This window comes from Acinonyx jubatus, chromosome B2 (assembly GCF_027475565.1).
Source record: "Acinonyx jubatus isolate Ajub_Pintada_27869175 chromosome B2, VMU_Ajub_asm_v1.0, whole genome shotgun sequence".
Lineage (NCBI taxonomy): Eukaryota > Metazoa > Chordata > Mammalia > Carnivora > Felidae > Acinonyx > Acinonyx jubatus.
The window spans coordinates 69,859,943-69,886,480 of record NC_069385.1 but is presented as its reverse complement, the minus strand read 5'-3'; the positions used below and the strand labels follow the sequence as shown (position 1 = coordinate 69,886,480).

At 35.4% G+C, this 26,538-nt stretch overlaps 1 protein-coding gene across 5 annotated transcripts in view; it reads right to left on the bottom strand.

Moving 5' to 3' along the window:
- MAP3K7 (mitogen-activated protein kinase kinase kinase 7) overlaps window positions 1-26,538 on the bottom strand; it is an 80,861-nt gene that overhangs the window by 10,979 nt on the left and 43,344 nt on the right. For 4 of the 5 annotated variants that reach the window (XR_008298470.1, XR_008298471.1, XR_001431466.3 and 1 more), the window contains exons 11-13: window positions 26,321-26,450; window positions 23,334-23,414; window positions 14,639-14,703 (exon numbers count right to left, since the gene is read on the bottom strand). Coding sequence is in view for 2 of the 5 variants with exons in the window: in XM_015081237.3 (XP_014936723.1) it covers window positions 14,639-14,703; window positions 23,334-23,414; window positions 26,321-26,450 (276 nt within the window). In the remaining 3 variants the exon portion in view is untranslated. The remainder of the gene's footprint in view (window positions 1-14,638; window positions 14,704-23,333; window positions 23,415-26,320; window positions 26,451-26,538) is intronic. The other variant, XM_015081239.3, reaches the window with a different exon arrangement.

The window sequence follows — 26,538 nt, the reverse complement described above, 5'->3', positions numbered from 1 at the left end:
ATTTTTATTATAGAGCAAAAGATAGGCTTCCATTTCTATCAACAGAGGTCCTAAAACACTCTTGCAAAAAATATATCCTCTAAAAAGATACCTCTTAAAACTTGGTGAGCTTTCAGAGCACCCAGGTGGCTCTGTGGGTTAAGTGTCTGACTCTTGGTTTTGGCTTAGGTCATGATCTCACAGTTCATGAGTTGAGCTCTGGGATTCTCTCTCTCTCTCTCTCTTTCTGCCCCACCCCTGCTTGCACTCTCTCTCTCTCTCTCTCTCTCTCTCTCTCTCAAATGAACTTAAACAAACAAACAAACAAACAAGAAACAAAACTGCTGAGCTTTCAAGAAAGTAAGAGAAATGCTCTGAGACCAGAAATAAAGCAGGAGCAGGAGTCTAATAAGTGCTTAAGCTATTAGACGGGAATTTCAGTTGAACACCAATGACCTAGAGCTTTTGTTTTGCCTACTTTCTGTACTCAGAGGAATAAGCATAAAGTCTTGGGTCTTTGTAGGATGGGAATGAGACCAGAGAACTGCCTTGCTTAAAGCTAAAACCCAAGAAAGTCCTCACTCTTGGGGAAAAAGTAAACTAGGAAAAACATCTACCCTATAAAAGCAGATAGCAAATAAATTTGTCTGCATTGGTAGTGGCTCTGGGTGAAGGGGAGAAAATGTATACTGTGAATTCATAAAATATTTCCATAATTGATAGAAGATACAACAAATCCCAATGACAACCAATCCCAAGCAGAAAAAATAACAGAAAAGCTACAATAACTGAATTAAACATGGGTCATATCATCGTCAAATTCTAGAAAACAAAGACAAATAGAAGATAGAAGGAGGCAGCCAGAGAAAGATTATCCACAAAAGAATACTAGTCAGATTCTCAACAGCAAAAAGGAAGCCAGAAGCCAGAAGAAAGTGGAATATCTTTAAACTGCAAAAAGAGATTAACTGCCAACTTAGAATAGGTTAGCCAACAAAAATGTAAAGAATGAGGTCAAAATAACGTTCTTAGACAAGCAAAAAGGGAGTCTACCATCCATATACTCTTATAACAATATCTAAAGCATGAACTTTAGGGGTAAGAAAAGTTTTTCTCTGATGGAAGGGCCTAGTTACAATCAGGAATGTTGGTAAACACAAGGATGAATCTATACACAGAAAATATTAAACAATGGAAACATGACTAATTTACAAAATTACCAAGCAAAAAATAAATAAGATGGAACTAAAAACTGAACAAAAGCATAAGCAAAATAAGGAATGCTTTAAAAATGCTTATATTGTTGAGAATAAGAATAAAGATGTTAACTTTAGGTTCAGTATGAGTGTTAAAGTTTCTCAGGTAGTTACAAAACATAATACATATGACTCCAAATAAGAAAGACAAATAATGGAATAAGAAATGTATTTGTTCAATTCAAAGGAAGGCAAAAAACGAGAAAAAAAGAGAAAAAAGAAAGCATAAAATAAGGAGCAAACTTATTGATAATATAAATGGATTAAACTCTTCAGTTAAGATATTTAAAAAAATCAGAGTGTCAGGCTAGATTAAATGTTGTTTATAAGAATTAGATCTAACAGAGATAGAGAAAACAGGAAGTTAAAGGATAAAAAAGGATAATCAGGCAAACCTACACAAAATAAAGTTATTCAGCTATATTCTCTGAGAGAGGATACGTTTTAGGGCAAAAAAAAAAAAAAAAATGATTAGAGAAGGAGATAAAATGATAAATGAGTCAATTCACTATGTAACAACAATTCAAAACTTATGTGCTCTACCTATTATACTACATGCTGTATCTATACATCGCTTCCAAACAGATAAAGCAATAAAACTGCAAGGAGAAAGGGACATATTCACCATTATCGTGAGATATTTTAATACTCCTCTGTAAATATTTTATAAAAGCAGACCAGGGGTGCCTGGGTGGCTCAGTCGGTTGGGCGGCCGACTTCAGCTCAGGTCATGATCTCGCAGTCTGTGAGTTCGAGCCCCGCGTCGGGCTCTGTGCTGACAGCTCAGAGCCTGGAGCCTGTTTCAGATTCTGTGCCTCCCTCTCTCTGACCCTCCCCCGTTCATGCTCTATCACTCTCTGTCTCAAAAAATATAAATAAACGTTAAAAAAATAATTTAATAAAAAAAAAAGCAGACCAAAAAATATATATATATAACACTAGTGAAACCTGAACTCCAAAAAAAGCAAGCTTGATCTAAACAAAAAGATATGACTAAAAATTGGAGAATATGCATTCTTTTTAAGCACCATGGAACATTTATGAAAACTGATCATGTACTAAACTATAAAGCAAATCTCAAAAAAGTTAAAAAAATTATTATATAAACCATGTATTTTTGTACTGATTCAAAATTAACCTTAAAAATCTCATGTTTAGACATTAAAAAAAATTTTTTTTAATGTTTTTATTTATTTTTGAAACAGAGAGAGACAGAGCATGAGCAGGGGAGGGGCAGAGGGAGAGGGAGACACAGAATCTGACGCAGGCTCCAGGCTCCGAGCTCTCAGCACAGAGTCCGACACAGGGCTCCAACTCACAGACTGTGAGATCATGACCTGAGCTGAAGTTGGACGCTCAACCGACTGAGCCACCCAGGCGCCCCTGTTTAGACATTTAAAAATACTTCTAAATAACTCACTGGTCAAAGAAAACAAAGTGGAAATGAGAAAGTAAGTGATTTTTACCATGGAACACAGTAAAACCTGTGGGATGCAACTAAAGATGTACTTGGAGAAAAATATTTAATTCTAAATATTTAGATGAAAAAAATCAGAAGTAGTGACAATTTACAAGATAGACATTTAACTTACAAAGTTAGAAAAAGAACAAAGTTATCAGTCCCCCCCCGATAACAAAATAAAAATGAGAATACTACAAAAATTTGGTGGTTAGTAAATTAAAAATAAAACACCAAAAAAAATCAAGTGTAACAAATTCCAAAAAATATATAAATCACCAAAATTTCTACACATTAAAGAAAACACCAAACCCAGAGGATTTTACAGTTGAGTTCTATCAAACAATCAAGAAAATATCACTTTCCATCTTAAAGAAATTATTCTAGAAAAAAGAAACACTTCTTGACTCATTCTGTAAAAGCAATAAACCTGATTAAGAAACAACAGAATAAGAAATACTACTAGCTAACCTCACTGATGAAAATACGTGCAAAGTTAAAAGTCCTAAAAATTACACTAGCAAATGAAATTTGGCAATGTAAAGACAATAAAAATAATTTGAAAAATTGAGGGTATCCCACAAATGCAAAGGCCACTTGATGATAGGAATTCTATTAATCCAATTCATTATATTAACAGATTAAAGGAGAAAATTCTCAATAGATATATAAAAAGGCATTTGACATAATTTAACAGCCATCTATGAAACTACATTTAACAAACTTAAATTCCATTTAAGAGAAGATAATTTCTTAACCGGAGATATTTATAAAAAGTCTAGAAACGTGGTCTGAGAGAAAATGGTACTGTAGGCTGGTGGATGACAGGGAGGCCACAGGCAAGGAATACAAAGAAAAGACTCCTAGGCATCAATCATGTTCCATTTCCTAAGCTGTGTGGTGGATTCATGAGTGTCCATTTTATTATCAGCTTTCGCAACTTACATATTCATATATTCTTATCTATGTATTGTTATTTCATATATTAAAAACTCTCAAAGGACATATGAACTAAAATGGATTTTATAAGAATCTTTTTTTTAAAAGCACCTGTTTTTCTTGAAGTGTTAGTGAATACCCTACAGAAGACACAAAAAAGAATATGGAGTTATACATATACAAAGTAAAACATAAAAAGCACATGCATTCATGAAGAACCTTATGTCCAATTTCAATATGTAAACACAGAAAAACACTCAAAGGGCTGCCTGGGTGGCTCAGTTGGTTGGGCATCTGACTTCGGCTCAGGTCACGATCTCACGGTTTGTAAGTTCGAGCCCCACATTGGACTCTGTGCTGGCAGCTCAGAGCCTGGAGTCTGCTTTGGATTCTGTGTCTCCCTCTCTCTCTCTGCCCCACCCCTGCTCACACTCTGTCTCTGTCTCTGTCTCTCTCAAGAAATGAATGAACATTAGAAAAAAAAAAAAAGAAAAAAGACACTCAAAGACTGCATTAAGTAAAACGAGGGGCAATACAGCAGTGGAAAGTACCCTTGAGTAGAAATTAGCAGATGTGAATTCTAATTATAGTACAATGTCTGATTTAGTTTCTTTCTTTTTTTTTTTTTTTAATATACGAAATCTATTGTCAAATTGGTTTCCATACAACACCCAGTGCTCATCCCAAAAGGTGCCCTCCTCAATACCCATCACCCACCCTCTCCTCCCTCCCACCCCCCATCAACCCTCAGTTTGTTCTGAGTTTTTAACAGTCTCTTATGCTTTGGCTCTCTCCCACTCTAACCTCTTTTTTTTTTTTTTTTCCCTTCCCCTCCCCCATGGGTTCCTGTTAAGTTTCTCAGGATCCACATAAGAGTGAAACCATATGGTATCTGTCTTTCTCTGTATGGCTTATTTCACTTAGCATCACACTCTCCAGTTCCATCCACGTTGCTACAAAAGGCCATATTTCATTTTTTCTCATTGCCACGTAGTATTCCATTGTGTATATAAACCACAATTTCTTTATCCATTCATCCGTTGATGGACATTTAGGCTCTTTCCATAATTTGGCTATTGTTGAGAGTGCTGCTATAAACATTGGGGTACAAGTGCCCCTATGCATCAGTACTCCTGTATCCCTTGGATAAATTCCTAGCAGTGCTATTGCTGGGTCATAGGGTAGGTCTATTTTTAATTTTCTGAGGAACCTCCACACTGCTTTCCAGAGTGGCTGCACCAATTTGCATTCCCACCAACAGTGCAAGAGGGTTCCCGTTTCTCCACATCCTCTCCAGCATCTATAGTCTCCTGATTTGGTCATTTTGGCCACTCTGACTGGCGTGAGGTGATACCTGAGTGTGGTTTTGATTTGTATTTCCCTGATGAGGAGCGACGCTGAACATCTTTTCATGTGCCTGTTGGCCATCCGGATGTCTTCTTTAGAGAAGTGTCTATTCATGTTTTCTGCCCATTTCTTCACTGGGTTATTTGTTTTTCGGGTGTGGAGCTTGGTGAGCTCTTTATAGATTTTGGATACTAGCCCTTTGTCCGATATGTCATTTGCAAATATCTTTTCCCATTCCGTTGGTTGCCTTTTAGTTTTGTTGGTTGTTTCCTTTGCTGTGCAGAAGCTTTTTATCTTCATAAGGTCCCAGTAATTCACTTTTGCTTTTAATTCCCTTGCCTTTGGGGATGTGTCGAGTAAGAGATTGCTACGGCTGAGGTTGGAGAGGTCTTTTCCTGCTTTCTCCTCTAAGGTTTTGATGATTTCCTGTCTCACATTCAGGTCCTTTATCCATTTTGAGTTTATTTTTGTGAATGGTGTGAGAAAGTGGTCTAGTTTCAACCTTCTGCATGTTGCTGTCCAGTTCTCCCAGCACCATTTGTTAAAGAGACTGTCTTTTTTCCATTGGATGTTCTTTCCTGCTTTGTCAAAGATTAGCTGGCCATACGTTTGTGGGTCTAGTTCTGGGGTTTCTATTCTATTCCATTGGTCTATGTGTCTGTTTTTGTGCCATGATTTAGTTTATTTCAAGAAGTCTCCTTTATCTACAGAGGGGTTGGGGCTGGGTTAAAGATGTGATGACTTTTAGTGTATCATTCACTGCTAATGTTCTGTTATTTGAAGTTTTGACAACTCACAATGAATTGAGGGTACTAAAAATAAAAGGCACTTTTATAACAAGTTCAGAAATAAATCATAAAATAATTGAAGAAATGACTGGTGGAATGTTACTCTCATCTTGGGTACCTACTGAAATTCCAAAAAGCTTTTCTATACCAGAAACAATTTTCAACTCAATTATCAGACCAGTCTTTTCCAAAACCTTAGTTTATGCATGCCACACTTACAAAGGTGCCCTGTGTATAACAATACTCATTCTGTTCTCTCCTCCTTGCTAATTCCTCTCCATTCTGTAAGGCTTACCTCAGAGTCCCTTCCATATTACGCTCATTCTTGTTATATTCTTGGTTCTTTGAGCACAAAGCCAGACCCTGTGTTTGAAGACTGCTTTATTCTAGCAGTGTGTAAAGTACAAAATGTTCATTTACTGGTTGTTATGGAATAATTCTGAAATTTTCACCCTGGCATTCCTGACCCTCCATTGGCAGGTTTTACCTTATCCAGATGATCTCTACTCTGACAATTCCTTATGCCCCTCTTTCTCTCCCTGTTTTTAATCTTGACTCCATATTCATCCAAGGATTATATGGTCTAATGCAAAGACCAAGTATGAAAACTGAACTATATGAAACTGACTTTTTAAGAAAAATGTTTATTTTTGAGAGAGAGAGAGCGCAAGTGAGCAAGCGCACACAAGCAGGGGAGGGGCACAGAGAGAGGGGGACAGAACCCAAAGCAAGGTCTGTGCTAACAGCAGATAGCCTGATGCAGGGCTTGAACTCACAAACTACAAGACCATGACCTGAGCTGAAGTTGGACGCTTAACTGACTGGGCCACCCAGGAGCTCTAAAACTGACATTTTTAAACATCAAAATATCAGCAAACTCACATGATTTAGTCTAAATATATTTTGCAGACCTGGGCTTAAATCCCAGTTCTGCCATTGATAGCTGTGTAAACTTGAGTAACTCAGCCCTCAAGCTCATCCCTCAAGTGTGGATGAGAAGTAGTAGTAATAGTTTAAGAAGTCAGGCACTGGAGACAATACAACCCAGAACTGGAGTCTTTAGCTTGCCATTCATTAGCACTGTGGCTTTAGGTAAGTTATTTAACCTCTAAGACTGAACAGTAAAATGAGGACAGTATTACCCACTTCATCAGTTTGTAAAAAATCAAATGAAATAAAGTACCTGAAGGGGTTCTTGACACGATAAAAATGCTCACTAAATGAATGATAATTAGGTTGTATCACAAGATAGGAATATATGAGTGCACTTGCAGCACCTAACAATTCCCTCTCAAGATCAAAATCACAGTTCCTTCTATAAAACATATTTAGTGACTAATTCCTATCACAAAGACATTTTTCTCCTTTGAAGTTTGGCTGTATTTATAGTCTGCTACTACATAAACTTAAACTTGAGCTAGAAATAGTTTGTATTACCCTCAAAGGTTGCTATTCCTCAAAAGCATTATAATATCCTAAGGGGAGAACTCATGTATACTTTTATTTTGTACTCCCCAGGATTTAGGATATTGCTGAATATACAGTAACTACATAATAAATACTCACTGAATAAAATGATAACATAAACTGTTAGCACTCAGATATAAGATGGGTGTTTAGACTCGTTTACCTTTTGTACTCAGGAGAATTAGAATACACACCAAAGAGAATACACACCAGTGATGAAATATGTAACTCTTCCTCTTAGGAAGTTGTTACCCTTGGTAAAACAAGTACAGACTCTATGACATTACTCACGAGTTCTTTAAACCTTCTCTGACTAAAAGAAAGTTTTGATGACTTAAGGATAAAATGATTTGACCATAGTTATAATTTCTATTATAAACCAAGAACAATTTTTCTTCAAAATGCTGGCAGAGGGGGGTTTCAGAGTCAATCTAATTTTGTGCTAATATTCTTACTTTAACATTTTAAGAGGAGAAATAAATACAAGTGCTTGTGGACACGTGAGACTCAATATAAGTCATGAGAAATTAAACAAGATACAGTATAAGTAAGACTTGGGCTTAAAAAAGATAAGAATGAATTTGTATTAAAAAAAAAAAAAAGCAGGGCACCTGGGTGGCTCAGTTGAGCTTCCGACTTCGGCTCAGGTAATGATCTCATGGTCTGTTGAGTTCGAGCCCTGTGTCGGGCTCTGTGCTGACAGCTCAGAGCCTGGAGCCTGCTTTGGCTTCTGTGTCTCCCTCTCTCTCTGACCCTCCCCTGTTCATGCTCTGTCTCTCTCTGTCTCAAAAATAAATAAACATTAAAAAAAATTTTTTTAAAAAGCCACTGACCATTTGTCATGTTAAAACACATATTCCTATCTGGACCTAGTACAAATTATAGTACCGTATTCCTTAAGTTTAAATCTTTCCCAGGAGAATCCTTTGCTACTCATTTATTTTTCACTCTCTACTTTCCAAGAACATTTAGCACCCCAGGTGCATAATCATTTGTTCTACTTGAGATTTCCTATGGCTATAAAAACTAAGAAATAAGACTAATATTCTTAAGTCAAGTTTCAAAACTAGTCTTTCCTTCAAAAGACATGAGGTAAATTTATATCCTTAAATTAACTAAATAAGCCTTCCTATTTCAAGAAATTGGTATCTCAAAGAATAACAATATGCTAAAATGTTCATATTAAAAAACGAAAGAAATATTTAAAAACAAGCCATAACTGTATTTTTTGAACACCTGAAAAATACAAGATATAAGTAAGAGGATCAGGTAATATTTGACAATGAAAAAAATCAAATGATTTTATGGATTAAAGTTATGTTACTGCTTGCAAACTAAGGTATAGTCTTATTTTATAGTAGCTATTAAAAAAATCACTGGTGAAATTCTTATGATTATATATGCTCTCAAACTATTAAAACTCATTTGGGTTCCTCCTTCCTTCAGGATATTTACAATTACTTTATTCTTATACAAACTATAAAGTTTAAGCGAGATAGAAAAACTTGACTTACCACAGGATTGGATATGAAAGTGGTTACGGGAGTTCAGAAATGCCACAGTGCAATTTAAGGCAGCAAAAGAATACTAACCCAAAATTAAACCAGAGGGCAAATTACCATCAGTGGATATGAAACAGAATTGGACTTTGCCCAGAACTTTATCGCTATATTTATAAAAAGGAATTGGGAATTATTTTACAGACAAAAATAAAGCTTTGCTTTTTATGTCTCACCTGAACGACTGGGAAAATGTTTTTATAAGAATTTATGGCCAGAGATACTATTTAGACTGAAATTTAAAAGCTACTTAAAACCCTCAGAAATTTTCTTACTTGCTAAGATTATACAAACACAAAACACAGAGATTAAATAGTGATTTATATAATAATTTTGCTGAAGTAACATCTGAATAATATAAACATTAAAAAGAAATGGGTATCAAGTTGGTGATGTGGTTTTACAAGGGTACTTCCTCTATTATAGCAGTCACAGATAATTCAATTAAATTCATACATGACAGGTAATACTGATAACATTCTTTCTAATCTGAAGGTATAGGCTCAGTCTAATTCTAGCTTCACTATAAGGAAATCCATTAAGGAAATTTTAGAATTTTATTATTCTTATATGGTCTTTTGGTCTTTAAATTCTCCAAGAGAAAGGTGTACTATGAACCAGGAATTATTTAAAAAATTTTTAAACATTTATTTATTATTGAGAGACAGAGAGAGACAGAGCATGAGCATGGGAGGGGCAGAGAGAGAGGGAGACACAGAATCTGAAGGAGGCTCCAGGCTCTGAGTTGTCAGCACAGAGCCTGATGTGGAGCTCAAACTCACAAACCAAGCAATATCATGACCTGAGCCAAAGTCAGACGTTCAACCAACTGAGCCACCCAGGCGCCCCTGAACCAGTAATTATTTAAAACTATTAAGTAAGTCTCTGATTTAGACCTTTAACAGAAAATTATCCTGACGGAGATGCAGACTGAGGATAAAGAAGTAGTATAATAAATTATATCCCTTGAATAAATAACAATTGATATGTGATTAAATTAGGTCTTTAAGGCAAATACTTTCTATGATCCTTAACAGAAGCTTCTCTTTGATACAGAAATAATTGAATGCCAATGGGATTTTACTTCTTTCTTAGTGCTATTTTTGTTTTATTTCTGGATAGTAATATACTATAGTGAGACATGTATGGAATCTGAGAAACTCAACAGATGAACACAGGGGAAGGGAAGGTACAACAAGATAAAAACAGTGAGGGAGGCAAACCATAAGAGACTCTTAAACACAGAACAAACTGAGGGTTGCTGGAGGGGCGGTTGGTGGGGGGATGGGTTAAATGGGTGATGGCCATTAAGGAGGGCACTTTTTGGGATGTAAGAGATGAATCACTGGGTTCTACTCCTGAAGCCAAGCCTACACTGTAGGTTAACTAACTTGAATTAAAAAAGTGTCCCCCCCCAAAAAAAGCCCCCAAAACCAAAAAACTAAACCAAAACAAAAATATACTATAGTGAGAGCAAGGAAGTGGTAAGTACCCTGGGAAGTATACTATGGGGAGGTGGGTATACATTGCTAAACATCTACAGTGTGTCTGGTACTTTCGCATGTTGTAAGAACCCCATGGGGTGAGTGTTATGGTCCCCGCTGGTACACAAGATTGCTAAACCTCAGGAAAATTAAAGAGCTTGCCTTGAGGTATATATCTGACTAATAAAAGTAGATTTTAAAGTCCATATAAAAATACAGCATGCCTAGTTCTCTAAGTAATCATAATCACATCATCTTGCAGTTGTGATTTTTACTGACTGCTGCCCCCTCCAAGAGACATCTTGAAAACAGATCTATATTGGATACAACTCTAGAAAGGACATGCAGACATACATGAAAATATTTAATTTTAGTAAAACATAGAAAGGCTCACCCAGATGTATAAAAAATAAATTTGTGCAGCCATCTGTAGAAATTTATTATCAAGGTGGATTAGCCTTGCTCAATAATATGGTAAAGCTAAAACTCATCATCACTGAAAACTATTTAAATTAGAAATCATGATGCAGACTACTGGAAGTCAAAACACTTGAAATGGAAGAGATGTAGGATTACTTTAGCACACAATACATGCAGTTTTGCATGCAAGACAGAAGGCAGCGTAGTTTGTGTGTTCTGGAATCGATCTGGATTCATAACTTGGTTATACCCATTACTGGCAGTACAAGGGAAGACATTTAGGAATGTTTCTCTAGCCCTCAGTTTATTCATCTGCAAAATGAGGAAAATAAAAAGTACCAAATTTACAGGGTTAAGATTTAAATAACATAAAGGCCTGACTGGCACAAAGTTGGTGCACAACAAATAAATAGTGGCTGTTACTACTATAGTTCTCTAATTGATCTGGGCATAAGTCTGATGTGCCCAAAAACATCAGGGGGCTGGGCCTTCTTAGGATTGTCAATGTTTCCTAGCCAAAGACCACCAGGAACACACCCATGGTGGGATGCAATGGGCTTAACATTCATTGCAATGAAGCACAGGGCTCACTATGGGGGACTGTGGGGTCTCTCTGAGAGGGTTTGAGAAAGAGCTTATAGATTTGGGGGCAGGCTCCAAGGAAGGAGGGGTTCACTCTAGATTGGCTACTGTCAGAAAGCAGAGGCAATTCTACAGGGAAGGCAGACTAGAGTGACGATAAAGCTGCAGCTGGTAAAGTAGTCACTCACATCAGCTAGAAGGCAATGTTTGGTATTTTGTGTGTGCCACAGCGACCTTGGTTTTGTCTGTGCTGAGACAACATTATATGTTCTTGTTTTGCCTCATCTTATCATGGTCTCAGCATAACACTGTCTACTGGTGTTCTGAGAAATTATTATGTCCAGATTCTATAACAGTACTTGAGGCCTCAGTGTCAGATCAGTCCCTAGACATCCTGGGGCTGCTGTTTTCCTTCTCAGTATGTTTTCAAAGTATCTAAGATGCCAGATCCATTATGCGTGCTTAATAAGTTTCCTGATTTAATACAAACCTGAATTAATTTAAAAGTAAGTTGTAAGGATGCAATATTTTACACAAATACTCACAACTACCTTTAATTCAGAAGCTTGCTTCATTCACTGTTCCACTCAAGAGAAATGGCAGTATGAAAACAACCAATTTAATTTTAATTCACAGATGTAAAGTCTAAGTGATTGTAAGTTGTTGTTGTTGTTGTTTTTTTTTTTTGAGAGAGGGCACAAATGAGCGAAGGGTAGACAGAGAAAAGAGAGAGGGAGAGGAAGGGAGGGAGGGAGGGAGGAGAGTGGGAGGGAGAGAGAGAGAGAGAGGGAGAGAGAGAGAGAGAAGTGGGGCTGGTGCTCATCCAATGCAGGGCTCGTGCTTACCTGAAGCAGGGCTTACCCGAAGCAGGGCTCGAGCTCACCCAATGTGGGACTCAAATTCACAAACCATGAGATCATAACCTGAGCTGAAGTCAGATGACTGGGACACCCAGATGCTCTAAGGTCAGTCTTGAATCAAGCTCCAAAGTATAAACTCTACTCACTTTACTTTTCTGTATAAGATGTAATCTTAAATTTTATTAGTAAGTTTTCTCTCTTCCTCTGATGACTATACGGGGTGGGCAAATTCTTTTCTTCATGTTCTTTATCAATTTCCATGGCTAAAACCAACCAACCAACCAACCAACCAACCAACCAAAACCTCCCATGTATGTTTTATCACTGTGTAGCCAGACTTTAAAAAGAAGTATACCTTCAATTCTGAAAATCCAGATTGTGCATACTTTTCTTTTCATATAATGAATGTTATTTTCATGAGTAATTAAAAACATTTAATGGTCATTTGCCATTAAACATTTCAGGGGAAAATGTTTAGGATTTTCTAATCATTAGGATTATTATTTGCCATCCTCATCCCAAACTGACATTTTAACTTTATAACACTTAAATAATTTTGAAAGAGTTGATCAATATTAAAAACTGGCTGTACAATGGCTACATATCATCTGTCTTAGAACAGGTTGCACTGCCACCCCAAATTCCCCCTCACTCGAAATCTATAGCGGTGTGTGACAATTCAGGCAAATGACTATCAAACAACCATAGCGTGTCTCAGTTCCAGGGTTTTCCTACTGAAGGTCTTGTAAATGAAAAGGGTAAAAATCATAATCTCAAGAAATATAAAACTTAAGAGGAAATAAGGAAGGCTTGCTGTTGGTGAGGTCAGTCCTGAATTACAGCCAATGCCATTACTGTTGAGCACAGAGAAAAGCACTTGCACTAGCAGATGCTCCTGAATTGCCTTAGAGCAGGCTTCTCATTCCCAGTTGAAGGGAGAACACTTGGCTATAATTTCTCATAACTGGAATATCAATGGCAATAGTAAACAGAGTTTAAAAGGCTGAGCTCATCAAGCCTCTGAGGAATCAAAGCAAATACCAGAGGCTGAACTATCTGTTACTAAATGCCCTCATTAATACTTGACGTATTTGAGGGGGAGAAAGTGGGAAATTTCATCCAAAAGTTCTGGAGTTTCATAAAAGCAGATATATAGAAAAAGTCATAAAATAAAATAAAATAAAATAAAATAAAACAAAACAAAATAAAATAAAATGACTGTATTCATTTACAATACCTTCAGATTTAGGGTCACTTACTATCATGTATAATAAGTTAACATATATGTTTAATGTATGTGTGTGTATATAGGCATTGTGAGAAATAAAAATATTTCCAGATATAAATGAAGATCAAGGATCTTTATCATTTAAATATCTCAAGTGGTTTGTGTTAGTTAAGTTGATGGCTATAAAGGGCTTTCAAATTTTTATTAATGACTACAAAGATTCTCTAAAATTTAAAAGATTTATAAAAAATGAAGTAATAATAAAACACCTTTCTGGAATGAAAGGTACCAGTACATTTTATCATAAGTTAAATCACTTTGTTTATAATATATAATCCTGTAATTTTACATAAATATGGACTATAATGTGATATTTTTATGACTTCAGATATATGGCATACTCATAAAATTTATTTGAACACAACTGAAAACAAATCAACAAATACCTCGTAATTCTCATTCATTTTAAAAATATATAAATTACATATGTCAAGTCTATTGATCTGAATAACAGAAAAAACAATGGCTGAGCTGCCACTTTTATATACTTGTTGGTTAAAAGTCTGTACTAGTCACTAATGGTTTAAATTATAGCACTGTCTGGATCATTTTGAAAGAAAGTGATAAAAAGGTAAGAGGAGTTTAGAAGAGCATCCAGAAATGTAAGATGAAGAAAATCTTAGCAAGTGTGATAGAAGCCTTTCTAGAATTTACCCATGTGCTTAGTAAACAGTCTTAAGCATATTTCACAAAAATAAAAATCCAGTGGATATTACAAAAATGAAAGATGTTAGAGTCATCTAGGTATGTTAGTGCCTTATGTGATGCTACAGGAGTGACATTTTATTGTGGAAATATTTACTAGTAAGTATTAGTAATTATAGTAAAATATTTAGTAAAAAAAATCTTTTTGACCTTATTGCTAAAAAGGAGTCACTATGATTCACTTTAGAGACAGGGATAATGACAAAGTGTTGTATTACACAGTTGATACTTCCTTATTAAATCATATATAAAAACCATATAATATACATGGAGCACTATTGCATTAATCAACTTAGTTTGATAAATTATCCTTCAAGTTAACCTAATAATGGCATCTATACTTTTTTCTCCTAAGTATTTAAATTCAAGTGCCAATGAACTTTTCTACCACAATTTTAGGTGAACTCATAAAATTACTTTTGCACTGTATATATATTATAGTTAATCCTTAACTTCTGCCCATTATTCTCCTTCAAAGACAGAGAATTCAAATGTCAAGTCTTACCTGACCAGGTTCTGTTCCAGTAACAGTCAAGTCTTGGATGGACCTACGTCTTGGCTGTCCGTTGCCTTTTAAAAGATTAAAAAAAAAAAATAGAATACTGAGATCTATTCAAACAGATAACAAGGTTGCTACTGCTATGTAGGAAGTTGGAATTTGTTGCTCCTTGGATCTACACAAAATGTTTGTGGGAAAAATAATTAAGTGAGTTTATTGCTTAAAAAAAAAAGAGAGAGAGAGAGAGAAGAGAATGATGTAAGGAAAGGAAGAGAAACAGCTGTAGAGTTTTAACTCAAAAATTGCTGGTCTACAGTAAAGTAGGTTCTAATACAATAACCACTCCTACCACACGAATAGCTGCTGAACTCTCTTGCACCATCTTCTGTCATGTATTTAAATAGATAAATGCTTGTGGGCCAGGGCTGATGATGGCATCTATTTCAAGGGTCTTACGTTACAGTTTCTACAGCAAGACAGCTAGCCAGCAGGTTGTATGATGTGACTGACTTTAACCAACAGCAGTACCTTGTTCATTCAAGGCCAAAAAAGATGCTTAGGCTTAAACTTATTACAGAGTCACACTTACTTAATCCCATTAGTCTTTGTCAGAACCTAGCAATTTATTATTGGAGAACAACTCTTAATTTCCTACTGAAAATCAATGACTCTCATTCCATTCTCAAATATACAGCTTGTTGAAAGTTGTATATTGGGCTATTGCGTTAATCTTGCTTTAGGAACTTCCATGCAAATAATAATTTAATCTAAAAATTAGCTTATGAAAAAATTCTACAAATGTAAGTTTTTAGCAAAATAGAATGAATTAAGCAATAGCTTCACTCAGCACTTTTATTTGGGAATAGGGCTGTTTATATGGTATATCCAAGATGAGAGATCAGCTGTCTAAAAGGAAACACCAAAATATTGTAACAGCTGACACAATACTCAAAATTCTTTTGACTCTGAAAGCTATATTATATAATTTCTTAGTGAGGAGGCAGCACTCAGAACATGTGCTCTAACAGTTCTGGCCTGATTAGCAGACAGAATTTGTTCTTATAATTTTATATTTCTCTAATCCTAAGTTTCTTATTTTAAACCAATCAGCAATATAATTTAGCATCTTAATCCATACGACTCCATTATTATTTTGCATGTAAACTAAAAGGACCTTACAAAAGAATAATGTTTAATGCAGTAATTAATATATGCAGTAAGCATAAAAACTCAAGTTTATAGCCAACTCAAATTTATAAGGACATCATCACTTTTTTTTTCATTTTAAGCTATGTTTTAGAATTCTTTGCATAATTTTAGCTCAAATTTACTCCAAATTCCATTTTAATCCAAGTTCCAACTTTTGAATACGAATTAAAATAACAAAAAAATAGCACTTTATTGAATCAGGCACACTAATATACTTTTGTGATAATTTTTAACTACCCCCTTTTCCCAGGGACAAAAAGATCCCACCACCATGAGTAATAAGCAATTTTAGGCACATTTCATTCAACACAATCATTCTAAAATTAGCCTAGATGAGACAGGCTTGTAAAAGTGTCTGGAATTCTCTTTTCAGATTAGCAACATTTGTGAATCTCAGGAACCACCCAGCACATGTGTCTAAAAATCATTACATCACCACTACAATAACACCAAAAACAAAATCAAATCTAGGTGGGGGTAGAAGGGGAATAAAAACTTTTAAGGAAGTAGGGTAAGTAAGAGGTGACACAGTTAACAAATGCCATAAATGAGAAATCTTCAAGCTAAAACATGAGTCAAAGCAAGCAATATTAGGCAATGCATTTTAATTAGCATAACCATGGCAGAAACCATCTGGCAAATAGTTTAGACAAAGCAAAAAAGGACTGCAATCAACAAATACTTGTTGCTCCAATATTGTTTTTAAGTTTTAGAAATATGAATGTAAAAAAATAAAACTATTATTGGAAATGAACACTGGGTGTGTTCTTAGTAAATTTAACTTAATGCTGAATTTTCTTTGCAACTAAATACTAATTTAGAAACTCTCTTATTTTACATTTTTTTTATGGTTCTTTGAAATGTACATACCTATATTACACATGGTAGTATAAATGAAAAAAAAGTAGAATCGAGGGCCAATATGATGTCAACAGATGCCTGATCAAGGAATCTGAATCCTGCCAATGATGTCCTGAGTATTCATTGTGTAATAAGTTCTGGAACTTTCATGACTTATGATAGAGAACAAGTGATATTTTTCATGACTTATGATAGAGAACAAGTGATAGAGAACAACTTTTCTAAGTAACAGCAACAAAACAAAACAGCTACATTCCCCCCCCCCCCCAAAAGAAAGGGCAGTTGAAATAGCTTATAGGTCAATTCAGTTGTTTTTACAATAATGTCACAAAAACAGAATCAGTCTCTTCAAAAAGCTGCTCTTATAAGTACAACTTATTTCCTGAACTGGTATTTGAACAGAGTCCTTCCCAGACAGCCACTTCTGTGGTTTTTCTTAATGGTTTAAGTAAGCTCAATGTTTTCCGTATCTTAACTACTCTTATTTTTCTATCTCCCAAACTTCCTGAGACCCTTTTCATGTAAAAATCAACACTACATTTTCCTGGAGACATCTCTTAATCAAATGTTGGAAAATTTGAGATTCATAAGTTTTGAATATTGAAAATTGTGGGACACTGTTCTCTTGATGTGTAAAATACATAAGATTTTAAAAAATTGTATAGCACTACACTGCATTATATCACTGCTTCATGGTAAACTGAATATGTAATTTAAAAACATATGTTCTCATTTAGGCTGCCACAAATTTCATTTTCTTTTACTTATTTCTACAAATTCTGGCTTATTCCTTAGAAGGAACGCCCTTCAGGGTGGGTTTTTTCCTCCTATCAAAGGAAAGTATTATTGATGAGTTTTGCTTTCTGATAAACCACCGTTATTAGGTTAGAGATCAACTTTTTATATTACAAAAAGTGATCTTGATACAATATAAAGAGACTACCTAAACATTCTCTTTAGGGTTGGTTACATGAACTTTCCTATTTAATTAGGCACAAATACAGAATTTCATTGAAGGTGAGGTGGCTACACATGGAGAAGCAGGTATATTTCAGCATAGCTCTCCTTGGGCCTCAGAATCCCTAATTCAAAGGTTTACAGCTGTTAATGACACCATATGTCCAAGGTAGGTAGGAACTTGAAAGATTTAGAAAAGTTTACTTCTTTTTATCTCACTGTTTCTACACATTAGCACTACACTATTCAGGGGGAAAAACTACACCAATAATTTATGTACTACAGTTAAAGGATTTAAAAAAAATTTTTTTTTTAACGTTTATTTATTTTTGAGACTGAGAGAGACAGAGCATGAACGGGGGAGGGTTAGAGAGAGAGGGAGACACAGAATCTGAAACAGGCTCCAGGCTCTGAGCTGTCAGCACAGAGCCCGACGCGGGGCTCGAACTCACAAACTGTGAGATCATGACCTGAGCCGAAGTCGGACACTTAATCGACTGAGCCACCCAGGCACCCCTAAAGGATGTTTATAAACATTAGTACCTACTGATTCTTGAACCAAATACAGTATTAGAAAGGTTATATTCTTAACCTGATGGGAGAAAGCAAGATAGTGCCTAAGGGTCCTTGAACAGTATCAGCCTCCAGCTGTCCAGCATTCTACAAAACCCTTACTGCACCCTGCCTCATCTGTTCGCCAATTACCTAAGTTATTTGAAACTTCTAAAAGAAAAAAAACTTTACATTAGTATTAGAAACTCAACTACCCATTTATGTTTGTTAAATATATTTGGGCTTTTCCATACTCCTCTTATGCTACTTAACTACTCATCATATTCTTGAAAAGCAACTAATAGAGGACTAAATGTGTCTGATTGAAGTTAAAAGTGAATATTCATTAAATTTTTGATATCTGAATGCAGCTGAAATCATAAGGACACCTAAAATTTCACTTTTAAAAAATTAAAAAATAAGTTTAATGTTTATCTTTGAGAGAGAGAGAGAGAGAGAGAGAGAGAGAGAGAGAGAGAGAGAAACAGAGTGCAAGTAGGGGAGGGGCAGAGAGGGACAGAATCTGAAGCAGGCTCCAGGCTCTGAGCTCTCAGCTCAGAGCCAGATGCAGAGCTCGAACTCACAAACCATGAGATCATGACCTGAGCCGAAGTTGAATGCTTAACCGACTGAGCCACGCAGGTGCCCCCCCTCTTTTATTAGTGTGTATTTTTGAGAGACAGAGAGAGAGAGACAGAGAGAGAGAGAGAAGAGAGTGAGAGAGTGCGTGTGCAAGCTGTGAGCTCAGAGCCTGATCTTTCAGCTTTAAGAATAATATTACAAACAAAAAATATCAATTAAGTTCAGGCTCTTCAAGGACCTGGGTACAAACATTTTATATGATTGACTAAAAGACATTTGTATATTCAATATTCTTTATTATTTAATATATCCTTAAAAACAGTATGTAAGAAAATCATCTTTGGTCAAAGCATTCTACGATCCTAAAATGTTACGCCATATTATTTTAGCTTTAAAATACATATACTACTAAAGTACCACTGTTCAAGGTTCTCAAATAGCACATTAAGGCAAATTCTTATTTACAGAATAAATGAGAATTTTCAAGTGTTTAAAATGAAGTCAAGCTGTATAATTTAGTCTGAACTAAGAAATTCAGAAGTACTGAGTAAAACAGCATAAAAACTGTTTATTTGGAAAAATTTACTTTTGTAAGTCTCATATTGGAAACATGTATCATTTCACGGTAGCAATTAATCTGGTATAAACTATGTATAAGGAATTTCATATTAGAAAGGAAGTGCAGAAAACTAATGTTTCAATTAAATCTTTTACAGGTGGATATATATGTATGGATTTATTAGTACCTTTTTCAGTGGCTTTCAAAATGCATTATCACAGGTGATTTCCTGAAGTGCTCTAACTACTCACACAAGGACTCCAGAATAGTTCATCTTTTTTGATTACCAAAGCTAGAGCCACAAACAAAATTTGCATAACTATCAGAGTCTCCTACTCCATGCTTTATTTTTTTTTAATTTTTTAAAATGTTTATTCATTTTTTGATAGAGACACAGAGCACGTGGGGAAAGGGCAGAGAGAAGGGGAGACACAGAATCTGAAGCAGGCTCTAGGCCAGGAAGAGGTATAGAAAATTGTGTAGCTTGATCCATAGGAACTCGTGAGGTATTAAAGGTCCATTTCTGCATGACCTGAGTGACTACTAAATTAATAAATGCTAGCCATAGGTTGCTTGCTCCTCCTCATTTGAATGATGGCAAGTATAAAATAGTGCTGAAGAGCAAGCAAACAACATGATTTGAATTTGTTTACCTGTGACTAGATTAGGGGTTTTAGTCACTCTAAAGATGTATTTAAAAAAAAAATTCTTTAGAGTAGCAGTGTGTATTTTACAATTTTAAAAACTTGGTAACTTTTAAAAAAATTCAAGAAGCAATATACACTTTAAAAAGATAGATTTGTATATTGCCAATAAGCACACATAAAAATTTTTGTGATGCTTACATGAACACTCTTACTAAAAGAGGCAGTTCAGGAATGCCTAGATAGCTCAGTCAGTTAAGCACTCGACTCTTGATTTTGGCTTAGGTCATGATCTCATGTTTTGTGGGATCCAGAACGGAGCCTGCTTAGGATCCTCCCTCTCTCTCTGCTCCTCCCTGCTCATGTACTTTCTCTTGCTCTTTCTCTCTCTCAAAATTATAAACTTAAAAAAAAAAATCAGAATTAAAAAAAGAAAAAGAGGCAGTTTATTCCAAGAAGTGCATCAGACTCAGTATACTGCACTTGGCCAAAGGAAAGTTATTATTCAAACTACTTATTCCTAACAGATAAGATAAAAAAAAAAATCTATATTAAAAAAATGCTTACAACTGGGATCCAGTGCTAATGAATACCAGATTGGGTATATCAAGAGGCACTGTAATACCACAAAGAACTTGTGGGAAACTGACTTCGAGGAAAAAAAAAATTCTAGAAGGTACTAAGAAATTTTGGGAATTAAGTAATGCCCTCCTTTATAGTTAAAATGGCCATGTAAGACATTTGAAATATTCCCAAAGCATGGGTTATATTTTCATATTTAATTCAATTTAAAAATAAACCTAAGAACACATTAATGTTTCGCTTTTATGTCCAACTGTAGTAATTCCAGTGCTTATATTCTTTCATTAAAGAAAGCGAAGCTGATTAAGTTAATATTTGGATATCTGGGGGGGGGGAATCAACAAGAATATTTAATAAAATGTATTAATGAATACCATTTCTATTTGAACAGCACTGTTGCTCTGACAAATTAAGAGCAGAATTAAAGTTTCCTGACTCCATAAGGACTCAGTTACCATAAAAGAGGGTCTGCTGGCCAAAGAACTCTCTTTAATGTGAACACTAAAGAGGAACAAGGCAGAATTGCTCTATCTTCTCTGACTCAAACAAAAGAGGAGAAAATTGATGTGATTTGGTGTCAGATCTAAGTTGGGACCCTACTATGTGTTTCTGGGAAAACCACACAAAACCCATTTGATCGAAGTTCCTCATTTGTAAAATGGCTGTAATTTTATCTGGTAATCCAGTTATAAGACAGCTATGGACATCAATTAAGATGATGTACTTTATTTAAACTACTTTAGAGTCACATAGAGCATCTATGTGAAATCAGTTTCTCAGCCTTGCCACTGTTGACATTTTAGCTGGATAATTCTTGGTTTGTGGAAGATTGGTACATTGTAGGATGTTTAGCAGCATCCTGGGCTCCTGCCTACTATATGCCCCCTGCCACTTTTGACAACCAAAAATGTTTCCAGATGTTGCCAAATAACGTGTAAGGAGCAAATTCATTCTGGTTGAGAACCACTGAGACTATTCTTTCTCTTCATTCTCCCTCATTATTGTGTACAGTACTGGCTACATCATTCGTTATGTGTGTGTGTATTTGTTAATGCTTATTCGTTAAGACATGGATTAAGATTATATTGCCATTTACCTAACTTCTCCTGATTCACTCAAACATTAATGATAATCACAGTTTAAAAGTTTAAATGTTGCCACTTTTTTAGTCAAAATATTATTCCCTTAAACATAGCACCTTTTGGTATGGAGGTAAAATGATTGCAAGTTCTGCAAGCAGGCCATGACTCAATAAGTAAAATTACTATGTGAGAAGTGGGTTAACTCCTCTCTGAACAGCAATAGTGGTATTATAAAATAAATCACTTTGAAAAAATAAACATTAATTACTCTAATATAGTTTTATACAGACCAAATGCCAGGATCCTAAGAATTGTGTAATTTCTGTATTATACATATTTATAATTTATACAGATTTTATATGTATCCTAGTTCCTAGCCATGGGAGGTCAATAATAGTTTGTTCAGTTAATAGGCACATACTTATTAAACGCAATGCGTGAGGCATCGTGCCAGATAACTCTGATACAATCAATAATAAGTAACAAAGGCATGGTGTCTATTCTGTTTTCCTTTTACTATGGGAGAAAAAGACCTCTAGATATTCAACTACAATGCTATGCTAGAAATACAATCACAAGCAATACACACTGCTGAAGAATTCACCAAAATCACACCCATGAATGTGTGTAGGGAAAACTCTGTTTCTTTTTGGGAAGAGGTGGAGGAAAACCTAAAGCAGAGGAATAAATAAAGGATATATATTATTTTAAGTTTATATATTTATTCCGGGGGGGGGGGGGGAGGAGCAAGGGCATGCACACATGAGGTGGGGAGGGGCAAAGAGAGAAGGAGAGAGAATCAACACAGAGCCTGATGTGCAACTCGATCTCATGAAACCTGCACTGAGATCAAGAGATGGATGCTTGCCTGACTAAGCAACCCAGGTGCCCGAATACAGGATCACTTTGGTGACATACATTAACCGATATATGCCATTTAAATTTCTATCAAAAATGGTGATTTAGACTATGAAATTATCACCATGAGAAGAAATAAAAGCAATTTACCAATTTTAAGACACTGAAGTACCATGTGTGACTTAGGTATAAAAACATGTAATTTGCAAAAAGATTCTCCTAATAACACATAAGAATCAGAATTGACCACGATTCTTTGTCAAGACACCATGCAAAACAGCAAATCTCATTTAATTTTACTCTGTTTCTATTTTCTATGTTAAGGCAACATGGTATTTAGCAATTCTCTTTTCTCAACTTCGTATTTCACTTGCTACCAACAGAAAGAGGCTTGGATAGGAAGCCTCAAGAGAGTCCAAAAAGGAGAAACCAAGGAAGGAAAAGAGCCCAGGACATCAAATATTTTTAAATAGTTGTTTCCTCTTTCTGCTGAGAGAAAACAACGTCTTGGTTCAGCTCATGTGCTTACTTAAAAGCAGGAAGGACGATGGTAGAATTCTGGGCTAGCATTCTCCCTTGTGTGAAAAGGTTTACTTTGCCTTCTATTTTACTCTCATTTTTGGAGATTTAAGGTATCCTGTCAAGCCTGCTTCATTGTATATAAACGTATAGTTTTCAATCTGTCTCCCTAGTTACTGTATGCAGGTGTCTATTTTCATGTCCTATAAAAATTGGAGCAAGAAGCATTTTATAAGTACCAGGGATCATTATTCCGGTCCCACAGCTATTAGACCAACTCAGGTGGTCTTTGATACCTGATATGACGATCTCAGGGACATCCAGAATGTTGCCAAATGAAGCAGTTTTACGGTGGCCCCGTTTAGGCTTGGAATAGGCTGCAAAAACATATATATACAGTATACATGCAAACAACCACAAACAGTAACACAGAAAATGATTAACTATAAAAACAGAATAATTTTCAAATAGCTATGTTAATAATACTTCATGCAGAATGGCATGCAGGACTGCCTAACTTTTCATCCATGCTTGGAAAAGGTGTGATTTAGGAGAAAACTATCAATAAAGATGTGTCACATACTGGTTTTAATTAGGAGAAAAAAAAAAAGGACAGAGACAAACAAAGCTGCAGGATAATGAGGAAGCAAAATTTCAAACATGTTCATAGAAACAATCTACCTAAGTGAAATCACTGATAAGCAATGGGGAGCTAGGATGAAAGTGGGAAGGGAGAGAGGAGTTAAAAAGAAATAAGCTACCATATTTTTTTAATTACACAAACACAGGAATATATATTCCAGATAGACGTTTCTTGAAGTGTGCTATAAAGTAAAATTCGGTGATTAAATAGTAATTATTGAATCAAAGAATGAAATGTATATGCTTTTATAAATATAAATATTTACACATACTTCTATTAAACTGAATGTTACACATACTTCTATTAAACTGAATGTTTACTGTAGTTTTCAAAGTTCAAGGTGCATTCCCATTACCTGTGAACAGTGTTAGAAGCTGGAGAATTCGAATCTTTCAAAGTAAGACAATTCATTAAAAAAAATCTGAATTGTATGAATTCAATGGATGTTCAACAGCATCTATTCTACATTTAGAGAGTGAGATAATCTAAATGTGTGTGGTTGTTTTTTAACTAGTGAAATTTCACTTCTGTAAAGAATAATAAATCAGTACCTGACTAGAAAACTGACACTAGCAAAGATACAAAACTATAATAATGCCACTTATTTTAAGGCCATTATCTTAATAATGCCACTAGCCATCATTACTTAGCTGATCTAACTTGAATGACATCCCTGAAGGGAAAAGGTTCCCCAAGAGTGAAGGTATGTCACCGTGTGCGCTATTCACCTGACACTACACTGAGAAGCCCTCACTTGACAGAAAAACACTTATGACGCAGGGACCAGGAAGGCTTGTTAGTGGCTAGTGAGCTCCATTCAACTTGATTATTTATGAAGATTCATCCATGTGGCAGAGACTCCGAGTCCCCTTCCAATCTCTATCTTTCCCATCTTTCTTAGCAACGGAACTCTGACTTTACTCAAGGCAGCAATGTTCCCAGATAAAAGATCACAGATCCTTCTTTCCCGTGCAGCCATCTGTAGCCATCTGACCATATTATGATGGCCAAAGGCATATATGGAAGTTGTTAGGGGGAACTTCTGATAAAGATCTTTGAAAGAGCTTGGGCATATACCCTTTGGCATTCCCCTAATTCTCCTTTCTTGCTGCCCTGATTGTGGATGTGATGACTAGAATTGTAATAGTTATTCAGCACCACAAAGTCTTTGAGGAGACAAGTCACGCAATATGGCTTGTGGCACAGAGACAGAGAAATTCAGCTGCCTAATGATCACGGAACCTACCTTCAAATTTCTTTATTTAAAAAAAAAAAAAGCTTAGGTGTTAAAGACATAGCTATTTTGAATATTCTGCTATATCTAACTGATTCTAATGCTGATACAGTCAGTGATCATAATTAGATGAAGACAAGTACAGTATGACATTCCTCTGGAAAACTTCTTTCTGAAAAAAGTTCCACACAAAATGAGAATATTCCATTTAGAAAAAAAAAAATGAGAAAAATACCTAAAAAACAAAACAAAACAAAAAACACACGAACCTGGTTAGCTAAGTTAAAGAATATATATGCTAATATACATGAAAATACACATGTATACACATATATGGCTTAAAAGACCAGAGGTAAATATATAAAATTGTTAAATGCTTCTCTCTGAGTGGGACAATTATAGAAAATTGCGGGTTTTTTGTTGTTTGTTTACATTTCCACATTTTCCACAAAAGAAATGTATTTACTTTTATAATTAGCTCCCCTCTACTCCTGGAAGAATTGGAAAGAAAACAAATTAAACCAGTATTACGACCCTTGAACAACATGAGTTTCAACTGCATGTATCCAATTACATGTGATTAAAGATACAGTATAGTACTATAAATGTATTTCCCTTAATATTCTTAATAACACTTTCTTTCTCTAGCTTATTTTAAGAATACAGTATATAATACATATAACATGCAAAATATGTGTTCAGCAATTGTTTGTATTATTGTAAGGCTTCAGGTCAATGGTAGGTTATTAATGGTTAAGTTCTGGGGTAGTCAAAAGTTACATGTGGATTTTTGACTGCATGGCGGGTTAATGTCCCTAACCTCTACAATGTTCAAGAGTCAACTGTAACTGTTTTTGTGCTGACCAGTACCTCTGTAATTAATCATTTTAAGAAGTGAAAAAATGGAATTCAAATGCTAACTTTTCCAAGATTGAATGAAATTACCGTGATCTTTTATATTACACTTATCTATTTTTGCTACCAGAAGGAGAAGGAGCAGACAGTAAAGCCAAACCACACTTGGATCTATTTTTCTGCTAATTTCAAAACAAAATATTTGCCATTATGTGAAGTTAGTACAAATTCTAGTAGAATCACTCAAAATCCTCTGAAACATACTAGTTTTGGCAAAATTTCAATTTCCCACTTAAATTTTCAGCTCATGTTTGAGTTGAATTACATTTGATAAAAATATAATTTATGATCCAAATAATTTTATAAGTCATACCTGCCTTATTTGGAACTGGAGAAAAACATAAATTATTGTTAGTAGCTTAGAAAGTCTACTGTAAGCCCACTTCCTGCTTTAAAAAAATTCATAACACAAAAAACCCCTGACATCGCCAGAGGTGAAACAACTGAAACTACTCTTTCCACTCCTCTGCAGATTTTTACTTCCTTTTTACCTGTTGTCGCAGCAATCCTGGCTTCTATTTCAGACATGTCAGCACTCATCCTCTTGCCCTCAGAGGTGGGGGGCAAGCTCTCCACGCTGCTCCCACGGGAAGCTCCCAGGCTTAAACGTCCCGATTCACTCTGTTAAAATTACAGGTCAATTTGAATTATTGAAGTTCTTTAAATTTAAAAATCCTGGGCAACCTAGTAGGAGGAAGATATCAACTGA